At 41.5% G+C, this 20,357-nt stretch overlaps 1 protein-coding gene across 6 annotated transcripts in view; it reads right to left on the bottom strand.

The window, feature by feature from the left end:
• The window catches only part of PRDM15 (PR/SET domain 15), a 41,464-nt gene that overhangs the window by 13,430 nt on the left and 7,677 nt on the right, over window positions 1-20,357 (bottom strand). For 4 of the 6 annotated variants that reach the window (XM_069785065.1, XM_069785063.1, XM_069785062.1 and 1 more), the window contains 12 exons: window positions 19,167-19,260; window positions 14,270-14,423; window positions 12,577-12,829; window positions 11,268-11,390; window positions 8,544-8,642; window positions 7,526-7,750; window positions 6,684-6,819; window positions 5,398-5,579; window positions 4,650-4,744; window positions 3,620-3,707; window positions 2,058-2,225; window positions 687-781 (listed from right to left, as the gene is read on the bottom strand). In XM_069785065.1, coding sequence (XP_069641166.1) covers window positions 687-781; window positions 2,058-2,225; window positions 3,620-3,707; window positions 4,650-4,744; window positions 5,398-5,579; window positions 6,684-6,819; window positions 7,526-7,750; window positions 8,544-8,642; window positions 11,268-11,390; window positions 12,577-12,829; window positions 14,270-14,423; window positions 19,167-19,260 — 1,712 coding nt within the window. Of the gene's footprint in view, window positions 1-686; window positions 782-2,057; window positions 2,226-3,619; window positions 3,708-4,649; window positions 4,745-5,397; window positions 5,580-6,683; window positions 6,820-7,525; window positions 7,751-8,543; window positions 8,643-11,267; window positions 11,391-12,576; window positions 12,830-14,269; window positions 14,424-16,654; window positions 16,927-19,166; window positions 19,261-20,357 lie in introns of those variants that run through there. The other 2 variants (XM_069785066.1, XM_069785067.1) reach the window with 2 other exon arrangements.

The following is a 20,357-nucleotide window of genomic DNA, read 5'->3' as shown; positions in this document are numbered from 1 at the left end:
ACCATGAATCACTAAACATTTAAACAATCACTAGTTAAACCCACAGTCTTCGTACGTGTGATAACAGCAACTTAAGACCATGAGCGTTAAACATCCAAATGCAATAATGCCATGACTACACCATGAGTTCACTTTGATTTCTAATAGAAAATGATTCCTAATGCACACAGTCAACTCCAGCTGTTTACATTCCATCAGAAAAACTTCACTCTAAATAACATAAGCCATGAGATTTCACTGACAGACACAATGGCCATGTTACACTTTACATTGTGCTACATGTCCTGAAACAAAGTCTAGTCTGAACTTCAGTTCTGTTCTTATCTTTGTCCTAACAGCTCCCACCATCCATGGCCACAGTGGGCTTGGATATATAAAGGAGCTAAGGCAGTTTAAAGAGTAACATCTTGGCTGGGCAACAGGGCTCGCTGGTAACTAACCACATGCCCGAGTTGCAAGGTAATCTAACTTGGCACATACCTCAGTGCAAGACATTTACCTCAACCTTTTGGCAGGCTGTGCATCTACTCAGGTTGGCTGCTGTTGTGGTTTAATACATGGGTGGTAACTTGTTATGCCACGGTAACTCGTTTGGAAGCACTGGGTTGAGGCGCACCGTACCCCTGCAGTATCCTTGGAGCTACAACGCAGAGCTACACATGGCACACGCTGGCAAAGACGCCTACCTTCCCGCACACAGGGCATCCCGAAGGCTCCTTCTTGTAGCGAACCATGTTTTCTGTGCTGTGCTCAAAGTCTTCTCTTTTCACACGCCTCACCCCTTAACAGAATAGTCCCCATCAAAAAAACAAAACAAAAAAAATAAACCATGGTTTTCCACTCCAATCTGCATGCCCTTTTGGGCGAATACTGTAAAGAAGAGTGAAACACTGGGAAGAGCCTCAATGCAGAATTTAATTGCTAACAAAAGGGTAATTTCTAAATTAAAATGGTGTCTTAAGAACATAAAAGCAGTCTGCCAAAGTGATGTATTATGGCTTATTGGTTATTACACCAATTGTAAAGTGTCTGAAAACAGACATTTATTGTCAACACCTGGCAACAGGAAGATCTAGTAGGCCTTGGCACTTCGATCAGGTATCTGGCCCAGAAATTCCCCCTCGCACTCTCTAAGGAAAGAGGCACCACCCAGTGTCAATCATCTTTAATGCTCAATGAAGATTTCACACTTCTTTCTCTGCTACTTTCAGGAAGGATGAGGGCTGCTGCTGTTCTGAGACAGCTAAACATGAGATACCTTGACATTGCCATTCAACCCCTTGTCCTCTAGCTGTCCTCTAGTTCATAACACAAAGGTCTGAATCACAAGAGCAGCCAGTGACGGTCAGCTACACCCAAAGCACCAAATTAGACAATCTGGCTGCTTTTTTTAAATCACCTTTGGTTTCATCATCTAGATCACTAAAGGCGTTTTAATACATATTTCAGCAACCTACCATCACTCAAGTTTTTCCAGAGTCTCCGAGTACCTATAACATCCTTAGATGTGTGAGATTTTGAACAGTAAACTCTTATAGTCTCATTTTCATATATTCTCAAGATTCTGAAAGATAACATCACACAGCATTCCATCTACACTATATTTACACAGTAGTCACTTTCAGTTGTACATTGCAATTCTCTGCCTTCAAATTTTCAAGTTACCACACTTTTTTTTTAAAAACAGAAAGAACAGAATTCAAAGAAAGAAAAAGATATAATTAAAATCAGCTAGTCTAAACTACTGCATAATAAGCCAAGCAACTTTCACGTGACTGTTAGTAGCACTGGATCCAATCATGTGAGGCTGGAAAAAAAGGTAGGTGCATCTCCTAGAAAGTTTTTCACAGAATTAGACAACTGCCCTCCAGGATCCGTTACTATTATTTTTAATAAATGTCACATTTTGCTGAAACCTGCTACTCCAGATCAGGCAACTGACAAAAAAAAATGACAGCTACCATCCAGAAGAATCTAATGAGCAATCATTTCCTTAACCTTCCCACCTCTACTGCCATTTCAAGAGTAATAATTAGGTTGATCTGCAGGATACTTACCTTCCAAGTGTCGTCTTTGATGGTCTAGCATGACATCCTTCCGGTAGAACATTTTATTGCAGATTTCACATGCAAACTTCTTATCCCCATGCTTTTTTTTGTGTTTTGAAAGATTACTGTTTGTAGAAAAGAATCTGAAACACATCTCACATTGGAATGTCTTGTCATCTGCAAGCAAGAGAAACCATGCAGCTCTTTACGGATGAAAATAGGTTTTACATGTTTGTGAAATAGGTAGTTCTTTTGCTAGATCCGAGCTTATAATCCATCATTAAATGGACTGAGGAAGGAAATGCAAAAGCATGTGTTTTACTTTAAAATTTTTTTCAAAGGCAATAAATATATATGATGCTAACTTGGAAAATGGAGTCTAGCATTGTAACTTCCTCACATGGGCTATTTCCATTGTGGGCTAGCATACACTAAAATTAGGTTTGGAGTGGATTCTGTTACAGTTGATTCAAGTTTTTAATGTTGGTAAAATCACTACACAAACAGCAACACAGCATCATATGAACAGCTGTGTCTAAGCACCAGAATACTTCTGCCAGCACTGGCTCCTAATACCAGCCGGCACAGAATACTGCAGAAGAAAGTATAAAATCTCAAAAATATACCATTACATGACAATTGGCCTATGGGGATTTTTTTTTTTTATTCAGTAGTTGAGACTTTTCTTGGAACATGGAAGCACGGTCCTGTAAATAGAATCTGTCAGTGCTGCAGCAATCACAAAGAAGTAACAGTTTGATGCCTTGAAGAGTAGAGCAAAAACTGCTGCTTGTTTTGGTCAACTCAGAGAGAAAATGAGCTGCTGCCCTTGAATAAACACAATACTGAGGTTACTTGGCATTACTTTCCATTCTTCATAAGGCTGAGTTTTTATATAAGCTGTACCCTCTAAAAGGAAATGAGAGAACCTACTTTGAATGGTGCTGTAAGGGGCAATTGCCCAGGTGATTCTGGACTGACAGTTAACATGGGTCCATAAAAGTAACCAGGATGTCATTTTCTAAGCGTAAGATCACTCAGCATAGATAATATGAGCAACGACAAGGGATGGCTATGGAGGCTCTAGTGATACTAAGAAAAAAACATTTAGAGAGACTACTGCAAGTATAAAGAAAGCATGAGAAAGCAGAAGAAAACTCCAATCTCAGAAAACTATAAACTATAGATAGTACTAGCCCCCTTTGCAGTTCCTCTATTTCAGAGAAATGAGGTGGAACTTAAGTTTCAGGAAAGAAAATGAAACAGAGATGGTGACAGGGTATCTGTGAACATACAAATGAAATACCAGTGAGGATATTAGACAGGTGAGCAGGACATACTAAAAAAAGCAATACGTAAGTGGATGTATGGCTCTATAAATTACTGGTTACACTTTTCTTATCACAAAAAGAGTTTTTTGAGGGAAGCGGGGCAGGTTGCTTGTTGTGATGATGACAAAAATCTAAATTCCTACTCCCCTTCTGTAGTTTCTATGCTGAGATGGATTTGTGGACATCCCCCCAAAATGGAGTAGAGATGCCAGAGGAAGCAGAATGGTTAGCCATTCTCACCTGTCCTGCAGTTATGGAATTCCAATGCACTCTCTATCCGAAAGGCCTTTTCACACGTGGTGCACTTGTATCTGTACTCACCATCAACCTGAGGATTGCAAACAGTGTTTAAGTGGGGAAAAAGCCAAGTCACGTCTGAAACAGGAATTCTAAATCTCAACTACTTTTTCTGATTTCTGTCTTTTCCAATTTTTCTTCCTTCAACAGAACATTTCAATACACATTGATGCAAAATTCTGACGCTATATCATCCTGCCATGTTCCTATCTGAGCTCTGTACAAAAAAAAAAAAAAAAAAAAAAAAAAAGACCATGCACCTGTGTGCATGTAACAGTCTTCCTGATAACCTCTGGTCCAACACAGAGACAGAATTTTTGAGAAGCAAGATGTAACCTGATTCATCCTCCAGCTCCAGAACAGATGCCAGCAGTCTGAGAGCTTAGGACCTTGATGCCAAGCAGCAATGAAAATATTCACTGACAAGGCACCACTACAGGCATGTTTAATATTTATATGGCAGCAGCACTGAAACACCCTCACCAACAGGCATGGTGCTGCTACTGTAAGCACTGTAGGTTTACACATGTGTGCATAGCCCTTAATGACACAGCCCTTACCCAGAGAGTTCACACATTAAATGACACTATAGGTGGGGATAAATGGAACAGGACAAGCAAACAAGACTGGAACAATCCTATTTAGTACCATAAACTGAAGTCAGATCTCACCTCTAGATCATGCAGGTCCAGCTAACTCCAGCTTGTCTTTCTGTAACTGATGCCTGAAAACAACTTTCTATAGGAAATTCAGACACGAGAAAAGACTTGTATGCTGAAAAGCATGTCCCCGCTTTGCAAATTCATCAGCTGTTCTAACAGAAGATGTTACCTCTCCCTGTCAGCCTTGTCTCACTTATTCGCACGGATATCCACTCAAATGTAACTGACCCAAGCTCCCAAGCTAGCACCTGGAAGCTCACTGTACATTTTCACCTAACCTCAGAAAGAGCCCGCTAGTCATTTCCACTCACTTCGTTCCTGCTGTGCTTGTATGAAACATGCTGCTTCAAGCTCTCTTTACGGCTGAACAGCTTTGCGCATTCCTCACATTTAAATAGTTTGTCACCTGAGGGGATCAATCAAAATAAAATAAAAAAGAAAGTAGTCAGCGACTGATAATAATCAACTCCAGGCAAGACAGGGGAAACCAGAGCACAAACAACTGCAAACAAACTAGTCATAAACTTTAGTAATTCAGGAGATCCAAATAGTGGATTTTAACCTTTTCCAACAATTTTGACAACATTTTTTTTGGCTCCCCCACCCTTTTTCAGTGATTATTTTTCAAGGAATCTTTAGAAGTAGGTCATGGACCCCTGGAACTGCAGATCACAAGCTACAAAGCACTCAGCTGACATTTACACAGCAATGTTACCCATACGCCTGTGAAGGTGAGGGGCGATATATATGTATAAACTTAAAGGTAAGAATAGTTTTGGAAAAAACATCACACCCTTGCCCTTGTTTAAAATATGTACCTAAATTCAAAAATTCAAATTTTAAATACTCTAACTTCAACTTTCAACTATTATCTTCTCATGCTTTGGTCTGCATAACTAAGAGTTTCCTAGAGAGACTTAAAAAAAAAAAAGAAAAAAAAAAAAAGAAAAAAGAGCTCTCTTAAAATTCCAGTATCTAAAAATAGCCTAGCTCTTTTACTCAAAGGTGGAACCAACAGGAGACAAAATCAATACACAAGCGAGGCAAAAGCAAACCCACCGTGAGAACGGATGTGCCTGCTGAGGTTGCTGCTGTTCTGGAAGATCTTACTGCAGATACTGCATTGATAGACTCTCTTGTGCTCCCCAAGTTGTTTTATCAGCTTCCGCCGTATACCATGTCTACTGGAGAGAATTAAACTTCTTTTGAGGGACATGGTGTTTTGGTGATGAGCAAACCTACTGGATTAGAGAAAGAAAGGCAGGGACTGAGAGGTATCCCACAGGTTGCAAGAAAGAGTCCCAACAGCTGGCAAAAGCTAGAGGAGTGGTATGCTCAGCTTCTGGGGGGAGGGAGGGGGCCTGGAGCTTCCTCATTGCCAAGGCTCCCTCCTGGCCACCCCCTGGAAGTGGCAGATGTCAGAGTGAGGCTCACTCCAAATTATCTTCACCCAGCATAAACAAAGAAAAAAGCAGCAGCCACCAGCCTCAGAGATTCTCTTTGCAGGCCCCTCAGAGGAACATAAAGGATCTGTTCTGCTTATCCTCTGAAAACAGCACTACTTCAGCTTAGAAAGCTTGGCAGTTCACATGCAAGAGGCATATGAGATAAGAGGGCAGCAGGGCGCCAAGAAGCAGTACTGTTCTATTTCCCAGCACAACCACCCGCTGGAATGCATGTTTGATGGCTCTGTGTTTGCTAAGGACTTCAATATATAGCACTACTAGCTAATTTTGAAAAATCAAGTGCTCTATTATACAAAAAATAATTCAAAAAGCCAATTTTACCGAGACGAAAAGACATAAAAGAATCTAAATTAATCAAATGATACTTAAAGAGTCTCCCTGAGGTTCTGTTATGCTGAAGTTTTCCCCTCCCACTGCTCTAAATCTCAAGTATCACACGCACAAATCAACATGAAGTCATTCATGAGTTAAGATGACAGGCAAGACTGAATAATAATAATAATGGTTAGCATAACTTTTTTAGAAAAAATCTCTTTGACTGTTTTAGCACCAACATCTAACGGGAGAAATATTTCACCTTGCAGTTGCAGGAGCCTTTTGGAATCACACTGAAGAAAAGCAGTAACATGATGAAAAATGAAATTCCTGTGGTTTATGCTCCAAAATTCTGCCACCAATATCTCACCATCTGTGCACCATCCTCCAGTGCACAAGCCATCTTTGTGGCACTCAAAGTCAGCTCTTGTAGCAGCAGCAGCATCACACATTTTTATGCTAATAAAAAAGAGCATCTGTGGGCCCAAAAGTTGAGCAGAGCTGTTACATGCTACATGATCTTAATTAAACCTAAGAGGAAATTCTGCATCCCAGAACACTTACTTTGTCACTGAACTGATGCTATTTGTGGTGCTAGGCATTTTTCCTAAAACCAATTCCATAATCCTCTCTTCTGCAGCTGAAGGCAAGGCTACCTCTTCTGGTGGGACCTCCGTTACAACATCAGCTACACGTTCCACTGCAAACACATCATAAAAATACAGTGTTAATGTCGATAGCTAGAAATAAAACCTCAAATGCAGAATGTGCAATGAGATGTGGCACTGAACACATTATTTGTCCACAAACATGTAATTTGTCAATGACAAATAATGGATTGCTAATGAGTAGGTAGCACTTGCAAGATAGAGAAAGTGGCTACTGAATGACAAGTAAGATGTAGCCAACATCTCCTATGGAGACATAATTTCTTACCTTTCCGACCTATTACTAAGGGGTCAGTTGACTATGCATCACGAAATTTCCAACTAGAACTTCCCTCGAAGAAAGGTAAGGCCCTGAAAAAAGGCCCCTTTCAAGAATAAACCTTGAGGTAGAGAGAAGAAGGTATATCCTCTTAAGAGAGAGGATGCTTTCCCTCTCCTGTTCCTTCTGGCAGAAACCTAGGCAGGTCTCTCATAACCACTATCTTGTGTTCCTCTGGGCCTCTCTATTACTAAAACCATCACAGGAGAATGCAGGTAATCTAAGTGTAGGTGCTGCAACATGTAGGGTAGACAAGGCCCTCAGAGTTAATTAACAAAGTTTGTAAATCATCTGCTTTAGTGATCTAACCAAAAACCGCTATCTTGTCTCTGAGTTACTTTTTAGGCCTTTCAGAGAAGGCATCAATACAGACATATGAATGGAAGTGTGCTTAGCATTTTCTTAAAGTTTTGTCTTACCTGCAGAATCTTTCTCTTCAACAACAACAAGAGGTGTTTCTGCTTTTGCTGTTTTGGGCTTTCTTCCCCGCCTGGCCTTCCTCCTTGAGTCTGTACTGGCACTGGCTGCATCACAAATCACTGGCTGATCCACAGGGGGACCCTCTGCTGCTTTCTCTGCAACAGCCCCATTTTGGCTGGTTTGGCGGGCACCTTTAGCTTGTTCCAGGTGACTCAGCAAGTGTTCTGGGTGGATGGGAAAGAACACAAGAGTAAGGAGGAAAGAAACTGTCATGAAATACTCAAAGATCCAGCTGAAGCCTATCTATTGGGTCAACCTCACTTAGCAGAGACTCACTCCAAATTATTTCCAAAGCAGTCACAATACCTTCCTAAATAAAAGCATAGAATCTATTAAACATTGAAATGATTACTCACAGGGACTGAATTTTTAAAGAAATTTGTTAGGTATCACTGTAAAAAGGCTGTGCTCCCTGATAATGGGTATGTTTTTCCAAATGCCCACATTATTTAGTGGCCTAAGTCCCCTTTTCAAAAATGATTCATCAAATGGCCAGAGCTCTTAAATATTTTAAGTTCTTTTGAAAACCACATAAAATAGCTGCAAATGAAATGCAGAAAAAAAAAATTTATTTCATTACTTTTACTAAATCTGTGCCATAAATACCAGGCAGACAATATCACTAAGTATAAGATGGTATCACTGACCTTATAGGTTCCTCATGCAGTTCCCCATCCTTGATATTCCCAACATTCACATGTCATCTTCTAGACAACAGTTTTATTTCTTCTAGATTCAACATCACAGTTGTTTGCCCAGAGACTGACCACTGCCATATCCAAAATATCAATGTTTTACCTTCCTCTCTACCCTTTTTCTTAAAGGATTAATTAAAAATTAAAATCTTTATCTCACTGCATCATGGATGGGGCATGGCTTCACAGTGTCCTGCTCTGGAAGAGCAGAATTCTCCTGATGCTTCCCAGTATGCTCTCACAAATTTCTAGCACTTCCTACCTGTGAGCAGCTGAGGCTCCTGGAAGGCAGATGAACACACTTTACACGTCCACTGGCTGGACTCTGCTTCTGCAGCTCCAGTGCCTTCTGGAGCATTCACTAAATCACAACAAGAAAAAGTACTGAAAAGCTTGGAAAATGAGAAGGTGGTAAATCCCTGTAGCTTTGTTTATCTTGCAATAACTCCCCAAGTACCACAAGTCACGATTTAAGCAGTACGAGGTCCACAGGGGCAGCTGGGACCACTTCAGGACTTTCCAAACACGAACACTTGAAACATCAGAACAGATGAGAAGTCAGAACAGAAACTAAATGATGCCAGGACAGAATGTCAGTGCTCTTGTGAAGTCTTGAGGATCCCTTTTACCACTTTCTAAAAAGTGGGATTATCAAAGGCATAATATAAAGCAATTTTTAGCACCTTTAAAACTGGGGTTACCAGTCCTCTTCTGGGTCAGCTGAGGACAGAAGCAGGAGAAGCCTCCTTGCTCTCTGTGAAGAGCATTGCAGAGTAAGAACATTTGGATTAATGGAAGTAAGGGTGAGGACAATGAAAACCTGGTTTTGAGCAGTTTCATTAACTAGATGTTCTATGAAACCACCATATTAATGTTTTAATTAATGTATCAGCTCACGACAGACGCAGAAAATAAAGAAGAAATTAGGTGGAAAATGGAACTGGAATAAAAAAAAAAAAAAGAGGAAAACAGTTACTCTGTTCACAGTCCATTGTCTTTAAGTCCTTGGATGATATGTCTGAATTTGCCAAGAGGATCTGATAAATCTGGACTCTTTCAGAGATTTTTTGGTACCCACAAAGCTGAATATTCCACAGGCTACAAGACTCCCCCAAAGGAGAAGGATGACACTGAAATTCGGTTAAGTGAATGGCAGCACAGGAGATTCAAACTGTGCCTCAGTTTCTGCCACAGATTTCCTGTACTATCATTAGCAAGTCAGTTCATCTCTCTCTGCCTCAGGACCCCATCTGTAATGGGACAATAAACTTACTTCCTCCTTTTCATTGTTGGCTCTTAAACCAAAACAAAAGATTTTCTGAGGCAGAGGTTGTTCCCTGCTACAAGTTACCTTCAACATTCTGCACTACAGAGGTGTGATCTCATCCATGCTGTAATAAATAAATAAAAAATGACTAGACAATTCAGCAACAAAAATTCCTTCTTCACAGGCTACGTAAAGAACTTATCTTGAGAACTCTGTCTGCGAGGCCAAAACCAGCAAACCTAAACCCCAAGATTCTGCTAACTTTAAAAAAAAAAAAGTCAGATTGGTAAGCAACCTATAAGTTATTGTATCTGTCTCATGAAGCTGCAGGCTAGTAAAACTGAAAAAGTAAAACTGAGAAAGCACTATCTGAAAAACTGAAGTCTGTCTTGGAAATATGTCCTTGACTCTGCACTTCCCTTGCTCCTTAGCTGCCTCAAGCAGTAAACCTAGAAACCCTAGTTGTGCACTGGCTCGCCAGGAAAAGTCAGGTCCTGTTTAGGTTCCCACTTCTTCAGGCTTCCAGGGCAGCTGCAGGGCAACCCAGTTTACTTGGAAGCACAGATCTGTCAGTTGGCAACTGCTTTGTACAACTTGAGGCAAATAGTCAGAATCAAGAGAGGCATATTTTGTATTGGAAACACCAGAACACTACATCAGTGGGAACACTTTAGGGTTCCCAAAGTATAATAGGCAGCATTTTGTTTCTATTAAAGTTGGACTTTCAGACAGTAGGATGAAGGATGTAGGAGGGGTTGTTCAAATTATTCATAGATGCCCCCCCTCCCCACTCGGAAAAATCAGTTATGCCAAACTGAAAGACAACTCCCCAGTCAAGTTCACATTTTAGCTGTGACAGTATCCAGGTTAAATGAATGGATCTTCTGATGAATTGCTCTGTACACATCTGCAACAACTCTCCTCCTCTTCTCCTGGCTACTTTTAGTATTAGTAAGCAAAATTTAGCAAAGTAACCTTTTCAAAGAACAGATCTAGAATGGTTTTGTTCTGATCCTGATCTCCACACTATGTACTCTGAGTTTACTTTTAGACATGGCAGTTTGTGTTAAGTGGGTTCTTAATTTCATTGTTCTACTTATCAGAGATTACAGGGTGGAAGGGCATTGCTTCATAGTCAACCTTGGAGACCAAGTTCCTATGACACCACTGGTTATTTCCTGAGCCATATGTTCTTTGCCAAGACTATCTGTATTGCTTGTAAGTTTATCTAAATTTGAGTTCCTGTAATCTAGAACAGTCTGAACTCTAATAGGCTTCTGGTATTATTGTAATTTAAGGATGGCCAGTGTTCTTTTCATTTCCAAACAGCACTATTCTTACATTCACAGTCTCATGTTTTCTTCTAGAACCTGATCATTGGAACTATTACACTTTGCACAGAGAGTCGGAAGATTTTCTTTTGAAATTGGCCCCGCCCCAACACTAACTACCTCCAAAGTCAGAAGCAGTTGTGGTTTTCATGAAAATCACCTGCCTAAAGGTTTATCGGCTCCTCTGTCACTTTTTGAACTGCATATGTATTTTAAGTACTATGCCCATGAAAATAAAAATAAAAATCCAGACTTTCAAATTCTCTCTAAATTAGTATTTGTTGAAAGTTATATAACTATAATATATGCATAGAAGTGGTACACCTAACAGCTCTTTAGATCTATATCTGTCCTTTATCTCCCTTAAAAATACCATAATTTTGCATACCTGCTGGATCAGCTGCTGGTATGCTGGATTTCTTCGTTTTTTTATGGGGGAAGACAGCAGAGGAAGGTTTTGAAGAGATTTTATTCCCCTCTTTATCAGATTCCATCACTACCAAACACACATCTGTGAAGAGGAAAAACAGTTCCTTTTCTTTACTTTCCAGACCCTTTGATTCTCTTGCTCTGTGCTGAGGGCAGTAACCATAGTCAGAAAGTTTTGCCCTACAGCAGGCCTGCAAAAACATTCTCATGTAAAATCCTAACTAGGACATTCTTATGCCTGAATCTCATATAATGTGCCTTTCATATTCTGGAGTGTATAGTGAAAGTGCTGAACAGAGAAAGCAGGACATACCTCACAATATTTTTAAATATCCATATGCACACAAAAATACATGAACAGGTTAAACTAAAGAGGAAAAAGATGAAACCTCTCAGTTAATACCAGGTGGAAACATCTTAGAATTCAGAAACCTGTTAACCACATTGATTCAGCTGTAGCACTTTAGACTGTGCTTACCATCAAGATCAGCCATAAAGCACGCTGATGGCAATGGCCTCTCCCCAAGCCATTTGTCACCCCAAATTATACTCAGCACAGCAGTAATACCATTCAGGGAGTACTCCAAACTCAAGATCAGAAAGAATATGCCCTTGCAATGCTAAAGGATCATTTCTTTTAGCTGTAGAAATGCAAAAGCAGAAGAAAACAAAGGGGCAGAGGAACAAAAGACTTCTGGCAATTCTAATTCAAATTCTAAAAAATCTGCTGCCTTTCTTTGCCAATGCATAATCATGTGGAATGGCAGTTCACTCTTGAGCTTATCTTATTCTAGTGGGTCCCATGTAAGACTGCATAAGACAAAAGCAGTTTTTTTGAACTGTATAACAGTTCTGAGCAAAATCAAAACATTTTCACTACAACTGAAAAAGAATGGCTTCTTTAGCAAATCTGCATATATGTTTAGACTTACACTGACACTTGGGTTCTTTTGCTCTTCTACCCAGAAATGTTTCTGATGCAACCACCAGTTCTTTAGTTAAGAACTATTTATCCAGTTTGTTCACTGTGAAGAGGCTGAATCATCACCTAGGCCATCCATTTTCAAAAACTCAGATACATCATGGTGAAGAATCTATGCTTTCTTCTTGTAGGACAACCATGTATGCAGGTTAGCCTGACTTTAAAGGCTAACAAACTCAGGGTCAGAGCCTATTTGATAAACAGCACTGTCAACTACAACAGTAGGGGACTATCAGTCCCTATCAGCACTGGGCCCTTAGGAAGGAAAAAAGGCCCCCACACATACCATTGGCAATACTAGTGACCTGCTTCAGCACTGGCTTTTCCATTTTTTTGGCGTAAAAAGCTGCATACCACACTCGCAGCTCAGTTCCTGGTGGGATGTCCCGGGAGGTGGTGAAGTAAATATCATTGTCATGCTGGAAGGCAGTTAAGTTTTGATGCTCATATTCAGTGGCTGGTCGCACCATCATCATCCAGTTGCAATCATCTTCATTTGAGGTGTCAAAATATACCAGGGGCCCATCCTTCTGGAACAGCTGCCAAGCAAAATATGCATATAATAAAACCCTAACAAATAATACAGTGTTAAGAACTTTTATTTTCTGCTTTTGCAATGGCTTCCATTCAATGTACATCAGAGACAAAGCAAGCCTCAACACTTGTATCAGGCATGTTTCATGTACCAGTCACATCTTCAGATGAGTAAGTCTAAGACAGATGTTGCGGTTTAACCCCAGCCAGCAACTAAGCACCACGCAGCCACTCACTCACTCCCGCCCCATCCAGTGGGATGGGGGAGAAAATCGGGAAAAGAAGTAAAACTCATGGGTTGAGATAAGAACAGTTTAATAGAACAGAAAAGAAGAAACTAATAATGATAATACTAATAAAATGACAACAGTAATAATAAAAGGATTGGAATGTATAAATGACGCACAGTGCAATTGCTCACCACCTGCCAATCGACACCCAGTTAGTCCCCGAGCAGCGATCCTGCCCCCCACCCCCAGTTTCTATACTAGACGTGACGTCACATGGTATGGAATAACCCGTTGGCCAGTTTGGGTCAGCTGCCCTGGCTGTGTCCTGCGCCAACTTCTTGTGCCCCTCCAGCTTTCTCACTGGCTGGGCTTGAGAAGCTGAAAAATCCTTGACTTTAGACTCAACACTCCTTAGCAACAACTGAAAACGTCAGTGTTATCAACATTCTTCGCATACTGAACTCAAAACATAGCACTGTACCAGCTACTAGGAAGACAATTAACTCTATCCCAGCTGAAACCAGGACAACAGACTACCAGGGGCAGGATGGAAACAAACTGAACTTCTATCCTAAGAATTCTTGCTATAGGCACCAGTTTCTCACAAAAATTGAATGACTGAATACAGGAGAATGGAGGGGAATCCAAACAGCACACTGGGAAACACCCATCAGCCTGAGTCACGTTTCTAAATCTTTAATTCTGAGTTAAGTATTACTGAAAACTAAGACTGAACTCAATTTTTCCCATAGCATTTTTTCCTACCAAAACTTGTCAAGAGAAGAATAAAATAAATGCAAGATAGAAAAAAAATATTTATTCTGCATGTTCCATAAACCTAATGCATATGGCGCTCATTAAGCAAATATAATAAAATTGAACACTCATTAAAACAACTGAAATGAACTGCCATAGTCATTGTCCTTCTTGTATGATCACATGCAGAAGGTGAAAGACAAGCAGTTTCGCTGACTGTATCCTAGCCCTATCTCCTGTAAGGATATTCACTTCAAACATGCAGAATGAGCCTCTAGTTTGGTTCTTCTGTATCTTGCCCAGAGAATGCTCGTTTAGCTAGTCCATTATAGCGTATGCCTAAAAGATGTCCCAAATTACCCCGCACACTTCTTTTTTTCTCCATAGTGTTAGATAGCATAAATTCATCACAGATAAAAACTGACTCCTTGTTATTGCTTTTCATGTGCCATGTCTTACCTTCAGGGGAAAAACTGATTCTTTTTCCAGCTTGGCAACTCTCTTGGATTCAAATGGGCCAAACTGTGTACGTTTCACTAGCTGAGTCAGAGCAAAGACTCCTTCAGTCCCATCTTCCAATTGCCTTATCTCCAAATTAGAAGGCAGAGATGATCTAAAAATTGAAGAGAGAATTGAGAAACAAAACCAGTTACAAATGGGACAACACTGCAGTGTTGGAACCCACGGAAGAAAGAAGTCAGCATCTATTTCTCCAATCTCCAGTGACAGCAAAGTTTTCTGATCAACATACCCTAACTTCTATGAGGATTTATATATAAATAAACAGAGGAGAATAACTACCAGTAGTGGAGGAGGGCCAAATCAGTGATTACTGGAGAGAGTTCAATCCATGTAAGTCCAGGGACCCAACAGGCTGCACCTGAGGGTGCTGACAGTGCAGTCCAATACCATAGTGAGACTATTCTCTATTGTCTTGGAAAGATCATGGGCATCAGGGGAGGTCCCTGATGACTGAAGACAGACAAATGTTGCACCCATCTTCAAAAAAGGCCAAAAGGATGATACAAGGAACCACAGATTGGTCGGCCTCACTTCAGTCCCTGGGAAAATCACTGAACAAGACCTTTTGGGAGACATTTATGGGCACATGAGGAGAAGGTGACTGGAGACAGTCACCATGGGTTGATTAAGGGCAGCTCATGCCTGACAAACTGTATGCCTTCCAGGATAAAATGACCAGGTTTGTAGATGTCATTTCCCTTGACTTCCTAACACTTTCAAAACTGCTATCTCTGTCTCCAGGTTGGGATGTTATGGTCTGGGCAGGTACACAACTACTAGAGTAAATAACTTGTTGGGTGGTTATGAGAGACTGAAAGAGTTAATGTCTCAACACTGTAGTGGGGCAAGTTCTGCTTAAGGACGAACTCTGCATAACAAGGAACCCTGCATAGCAAGGAATCCCAGGTGAAAAGAAGCAGATCAGCACCCATCAGCAACAGGTGGGGGAGGGCATCGTGCCCTGCAAGGAGGGTGCACAGCTCCCTGTTCTGATGTGCTGTTTTGGATACGCTGAGCAGGGCAGCTCACCATGTATGGCGAAAGATCCCGTCTGCAGGGAAGGGGAAGTTACTCCCCAAACGACCCCCAAGCCCACAGACCTATTTCCCAAAGGCTCACAAACTGCTCAGGACACCTAATTAGCCTAATGAGTTCGAGTGCCTGCCCGAAGGAGGGGCAAGGATGATAAAAGGATACAAACTGAAGCACCCCCGGGCGTGCGCCCACCAGAGCTGGACCCCTTGGCTGACTGAACCAACGCTGGACCCAGGACCAGTGAAATCTTTCTCTTCTCTGTCTTGTTTCTCTCCTCTTTCTTTTTCCTTTTCTGTAATCCCTACACCTTATCCCTTTAGACATAAACCGTTGACAAAGTCTGGGACTAGGAGTTAATCCAGCTGCCCTGGACTCCTCACTGAGGAGTCTAGAAAGCAAGGGGGTCTGCTCTGAACCTCATGACTCAATGGGAGGGGTCTCCTTATTGTCTTCCCTGAACTGATCCAAAAATAAGCAAGGCCTGTAGTATATGTTTGGTGATGTAGCGTTAGTACACGTTACACAGTTTACTGACGTAGTTTCATGCCAATTTTTGTTGTGAGCATACCAATTTTTGTGGTGAGCATGCCAATTCTTGTTGTGAGCGAATTAAAGTTGAGTTTTTGGAGTTAAAGGATCCCTGGTGTCATTTCACCTTAATCCTGACCTGGGAATCAGCAAACCTGAGTTGTTGTCCTGAGAAATTGGGACATGACAGTGGTCAGGCTTAGAGGGTCATGATAAATGGTTCTTTACTTGGAGGCCACAACAACTGGGATACCACAGAGGTCTGTGCTGGGACCTGTACTGTTTAACACCTTTATCAACGACCTAGAAGGGGCAATGGAGTGCATTCTCATCCAGTTTGCAGATCATACCAGCTGGGGGACACAGTCCATATATCTGAGGGCAGGATAGCCTGGACAGATACATCGACAGGAATCACATGAAATTCCAATGACAAATGCAAAGTCCTGCACCTGGGAAGGAAGAACCCCAGCCAGTACCATCACCAGGGAGAAAGACCCTGGGGGTGGTGGTGGGCAGCAAGCTGGACATGAGGCCATAGCATGTCCCAGCAGCAAAGGGGACCAAATGCATCCTGAATGGTATGAATAGAAGCAGCTAACAGATTGAGGCAAGCGGTTGTCCCCCTCTGCTCTGCACTTGCTACATCCTAGCTATCTATTGCCTCCTGGTTTGGGCTTCCAATATGGGAAAGACATTGACAAACTGGAGTGAGCTCGGGGGAGTACCACCAGGACAGTCAAGGGCTAGAGCAGTTACCTTGTGAGGAGAGGCTGGGGAAGCAGAGCTTGATCAGCCTGGGGAAGAGATGGCTGTGGGGGCCCAAACAGCCACCTGTGCACACCTACAGGGACATCACTGAGACAGAGGAGTCAGGCTCTTCCCAGGGGCTCATGGCAAGAGCAGAAGAGACAATATGCATAAAAATGGAAAATAAGCAGTTCAGCCTGGATGTTAGTTCTGACTGGAATATTCTGAGACCTCTTCCAAAATGAATTATCCGATGGCTCTACAGATCTCTGGTTATGATCATGCTTATTTTAAAAAACAACCTATATCCCTCCCCAAATTAACACCTTATATACTTACGCAGATCATAGCCCTTAAGATGAAAGCCCTGGAAGTTTCCCTTCTGTCTTCTAACTCCCTTATTGCAAACATTGATACATTGATCACAAGTGCTTCTGTGCTCCCAGCCTCTCTCATTCACCAAACAAGCTTCTGAGAAGAACTACACGTAGTAAATATTGTTACTACATACAATACACAAAGAACATCTTCCAAATGACTGGAACCACCATATTGGTTCTACAGACACCAAATGTAACCCTGTTTTTTCAGGTCTGTGCTAATGGATGAAAAGCTAAAAATAATCAGACAGGCTACTGACTACTCTATAGAAGTTGACCCTGGCAGATCCACTTCCCTGTCTAGACGAAGAGAAATACAAAAGATTGCAATCACAGTGATAAACAAATGAATTGAAAAAATGCTTTCAGTTTTAATAACAGAATATGCTATCTTGGAGACAGTGAAGTTCAGATGTTTAACACTTCTTTTCTCACCATAAAGCATCCATTTTACCTTTGCAGTAGGACAGACGAAACAATGATCATGTGGTTAAGCAGCTAGACTGGTTTTTGACAGATTCATATCCAGTTTGTGGTTAAACTTGCCCTCAATCTCAGACAACTTACTCTCTCAGCTACTGTTCCCTAGATGTAAAACAAAGGCTGCAACTATATTTCTTCTTTCCCTTTCTTATCTTGCCTGTTTTCAGGTGTAAACTCTTCAGGAAAATAAATACATTTTTCTGTAACACAGCCATTTTAAAACTCTGCTTTCAAATCCACTACCCAGCAGCCCACACTTCCACTAGGGAAAACAGCATCTGCATGTCAAAAGAAGGCTGAAACCCGGTACATGCGCCATATTTGCAAATGTTCATAGTAGGAACATCTAGACAGTATGGTAACTTTCCACCATACAAATCAATATAAGCATTAAATTGCAAGGCAAAAAAAGAAAAAAAAGATAAAAGGTAAGAAATAATAGTTTAACTTTTCACTGAATCTGCTTAGTATGGGCTAGAAACTTACTGCACTGCCCAGTATCTGTGTATAAGAAAAGCACCTCCATGACCAGCCTATGGGCATTTTGAAATACCCCCAAGAATGAAGCACCTCTAGTGTCAGGGCTGTGAAGACAGTAGTCCCCATTAACACTTGCTGCAGAAGATGATCCATGGCAGATTTCCAGGCACAGGAAGGCGGTGCCTGGCAGGCGCTGCAGGGAGCTTCCTTTTCTGGGAAGGCCCAGAAAAACGACTATGGCTCCTGCAGCCAGTTTACACTGCGGGACACCAAGAGCATCCTTCCCTGGCAGAGAGGGGTCATGGCACCCAGGTGCCAGACCCAGTACATTCAGTATTGTACTGATCCCAGGAATACACAGTATGGCCTACGTATCCAGCATGTGTCAGACTTGCTGCCCACGTGCCCGAGTTTTCTGTCCATGACTTCCCACAAAGAAATATGGAAGCCCTAAGCACATTTTATAATACATGAAGCCATTTGAGCTCTCTTCCCTTTTTGGATTTGTACTGCATCTTCACAATAGTTGTTTCTTTTCCTTAGCCTTACATTTTACACCTTAATACGAATTTTGCTGACGATGCCTGATTGCCTTTCTCTGTAAAAATCACTACTCAGTGTTGTTTTCTCCTAACTAGATTTAGTCTATTTGTTTCTTTTGGCAAGCGTGAATGTTTCTGCTGTGCTGTCACAGATTTTCTGACAGAAGCATTACCCCTAAGCATTCGTAAAGACTCACAATAATGAGAACAACTTCTTTCGCTTCTCAATGGAGGAACTACAGAGGTTACACCAAGCAGGAGGACACAACCATTCATACGAATGAGAAATCCTCACACACTTCTCTGAAACGAATATGGTACATCTGAGGAGGGGAAAAAGCTGCAGGTACTTGACCAAGACAGAAGTTATCACCCCATCTGGCACTATCTGACTTTTTGCCAGAAACCTCAGCAAAGAAGCCAAGTCCTGATGAGCAGCAAGTTATTTTTTGGCTTCAATTCAGAAAAGCACTTAGGTGCATGTACCAATTTTTCTATTTAATCAAGGCCATGTGCCTTCCACAGATTGGGACTTCACTTTTCAGCTGTCAGTGTGACACCCCCTAAACAGCAAATATGCTTTAAAGAACTAACATGGGTGTTGGATTAGTCAGAACTAACACAAACGTTCCTTACCTTGCCCTGCTCAATACAAAGGAGTCTTTGACTGTCACCACGGGGCCCAGTTCAGGACACTCTGAATCATGGTACTGTCCACAGTCCTCACACCCTGCAAGGAAACAGACAGTATACAGAAAGGTTGATGGAAAACACTTTCGTAAGACAGCTGCCTTCTTTCAAGAACCAAATACAAAATCTAGCACCAGGCAAAATACATACATATATAGAGAGATGTTTGTTTATATTACTTAAAAGAACATGTATAATTGAACAAGTTGATAGCTGGCGCCTGTGTAGGTGAGGTAATACAGACCGTGATCAGTACTATCAGAAGACAATTGTTTAAATTCTCTCTCAAAGGAAAATAATCGCCTTACATCTACAGTAAATATTCTGCTTAATGATGGCATTAGTCTTCAGATAAAGTGCCGTAACATCTAGCAGCTAAAGAAAACCACATTACTATCTTCACCAGAACCCAAGCTTTTAGAAACGGCTTGGGTAGCATGGTCTTTTTAGCGGCAGGAGGCATAAACCCAGCACCAGTAGGAGAGCTGGCAGAGGGCCTCAGCAGGGCAGGAGCATGCTGTGGGAGCCCAGCACTGCCCGGTACCATGCCTGGCCCGCTCACATTCTTCACCCACAGCGCAGGGAAAGATACCTTCTGGTGCCTTTCCAAACAAGTCAGCTGGCTGCACAATACACTTTGGCCACTTCTTAATTCACTGTCAGCTTACCTAAATTAACTTTTAGTTTAAGTGGCTGTAAATTACCCAGAACTGAATGGTTCCTAAGAAACAATTTTCAGACCAGGATAATTTGAGGCTTTCTGAAATAAGCCAACTTAACAGGATTTCAAATGCATATACATTGCCTCACTGTGAAAAATAGCTGTCAAACTGCTCTGCCTGGTCAGCTGCTGACACAGCTTAAGAAGAGGTCATTGCACAGGGCTTATATTCCTATAGTGCGATTTCCACCTGAGCTCCATGCTCACAAGGGCAAATCAGGTAACCCCAGTAAGGATGCAAAGTGAGAGGGTGGTTACACCTTGTTTGGGAAGAGAACAAGACAAAAGCCATGTCATTCCAGGGTATGTCCCCTCTGGTAAAGCTACTCTATACTCCTAACTGGAAATTCCTCCCTCCCAGTGGTTTGTCCCAGTGAACTAACAAAAGGATTTCTTCTAAGACGTAGAAAAGGGAT

The sequence above is a fragment of the Haliaeetus albicilla genome, chromosome 6, assembly GCF_947461875.1.
Source record: "Haliaeetus albicilla chromosome 6, bHalAlb1.1, whole genome shotgun sequence".
Lineage (NCBI taxonomy): Eukaryota > Metazoa > Chordata > Aves > Accipitriformes > Accipitridae > Haliaeetus > Haliaeetus albicilla.
This window is presented reverse-complemented; position numbering and strand designations above follow the sequence as displayed.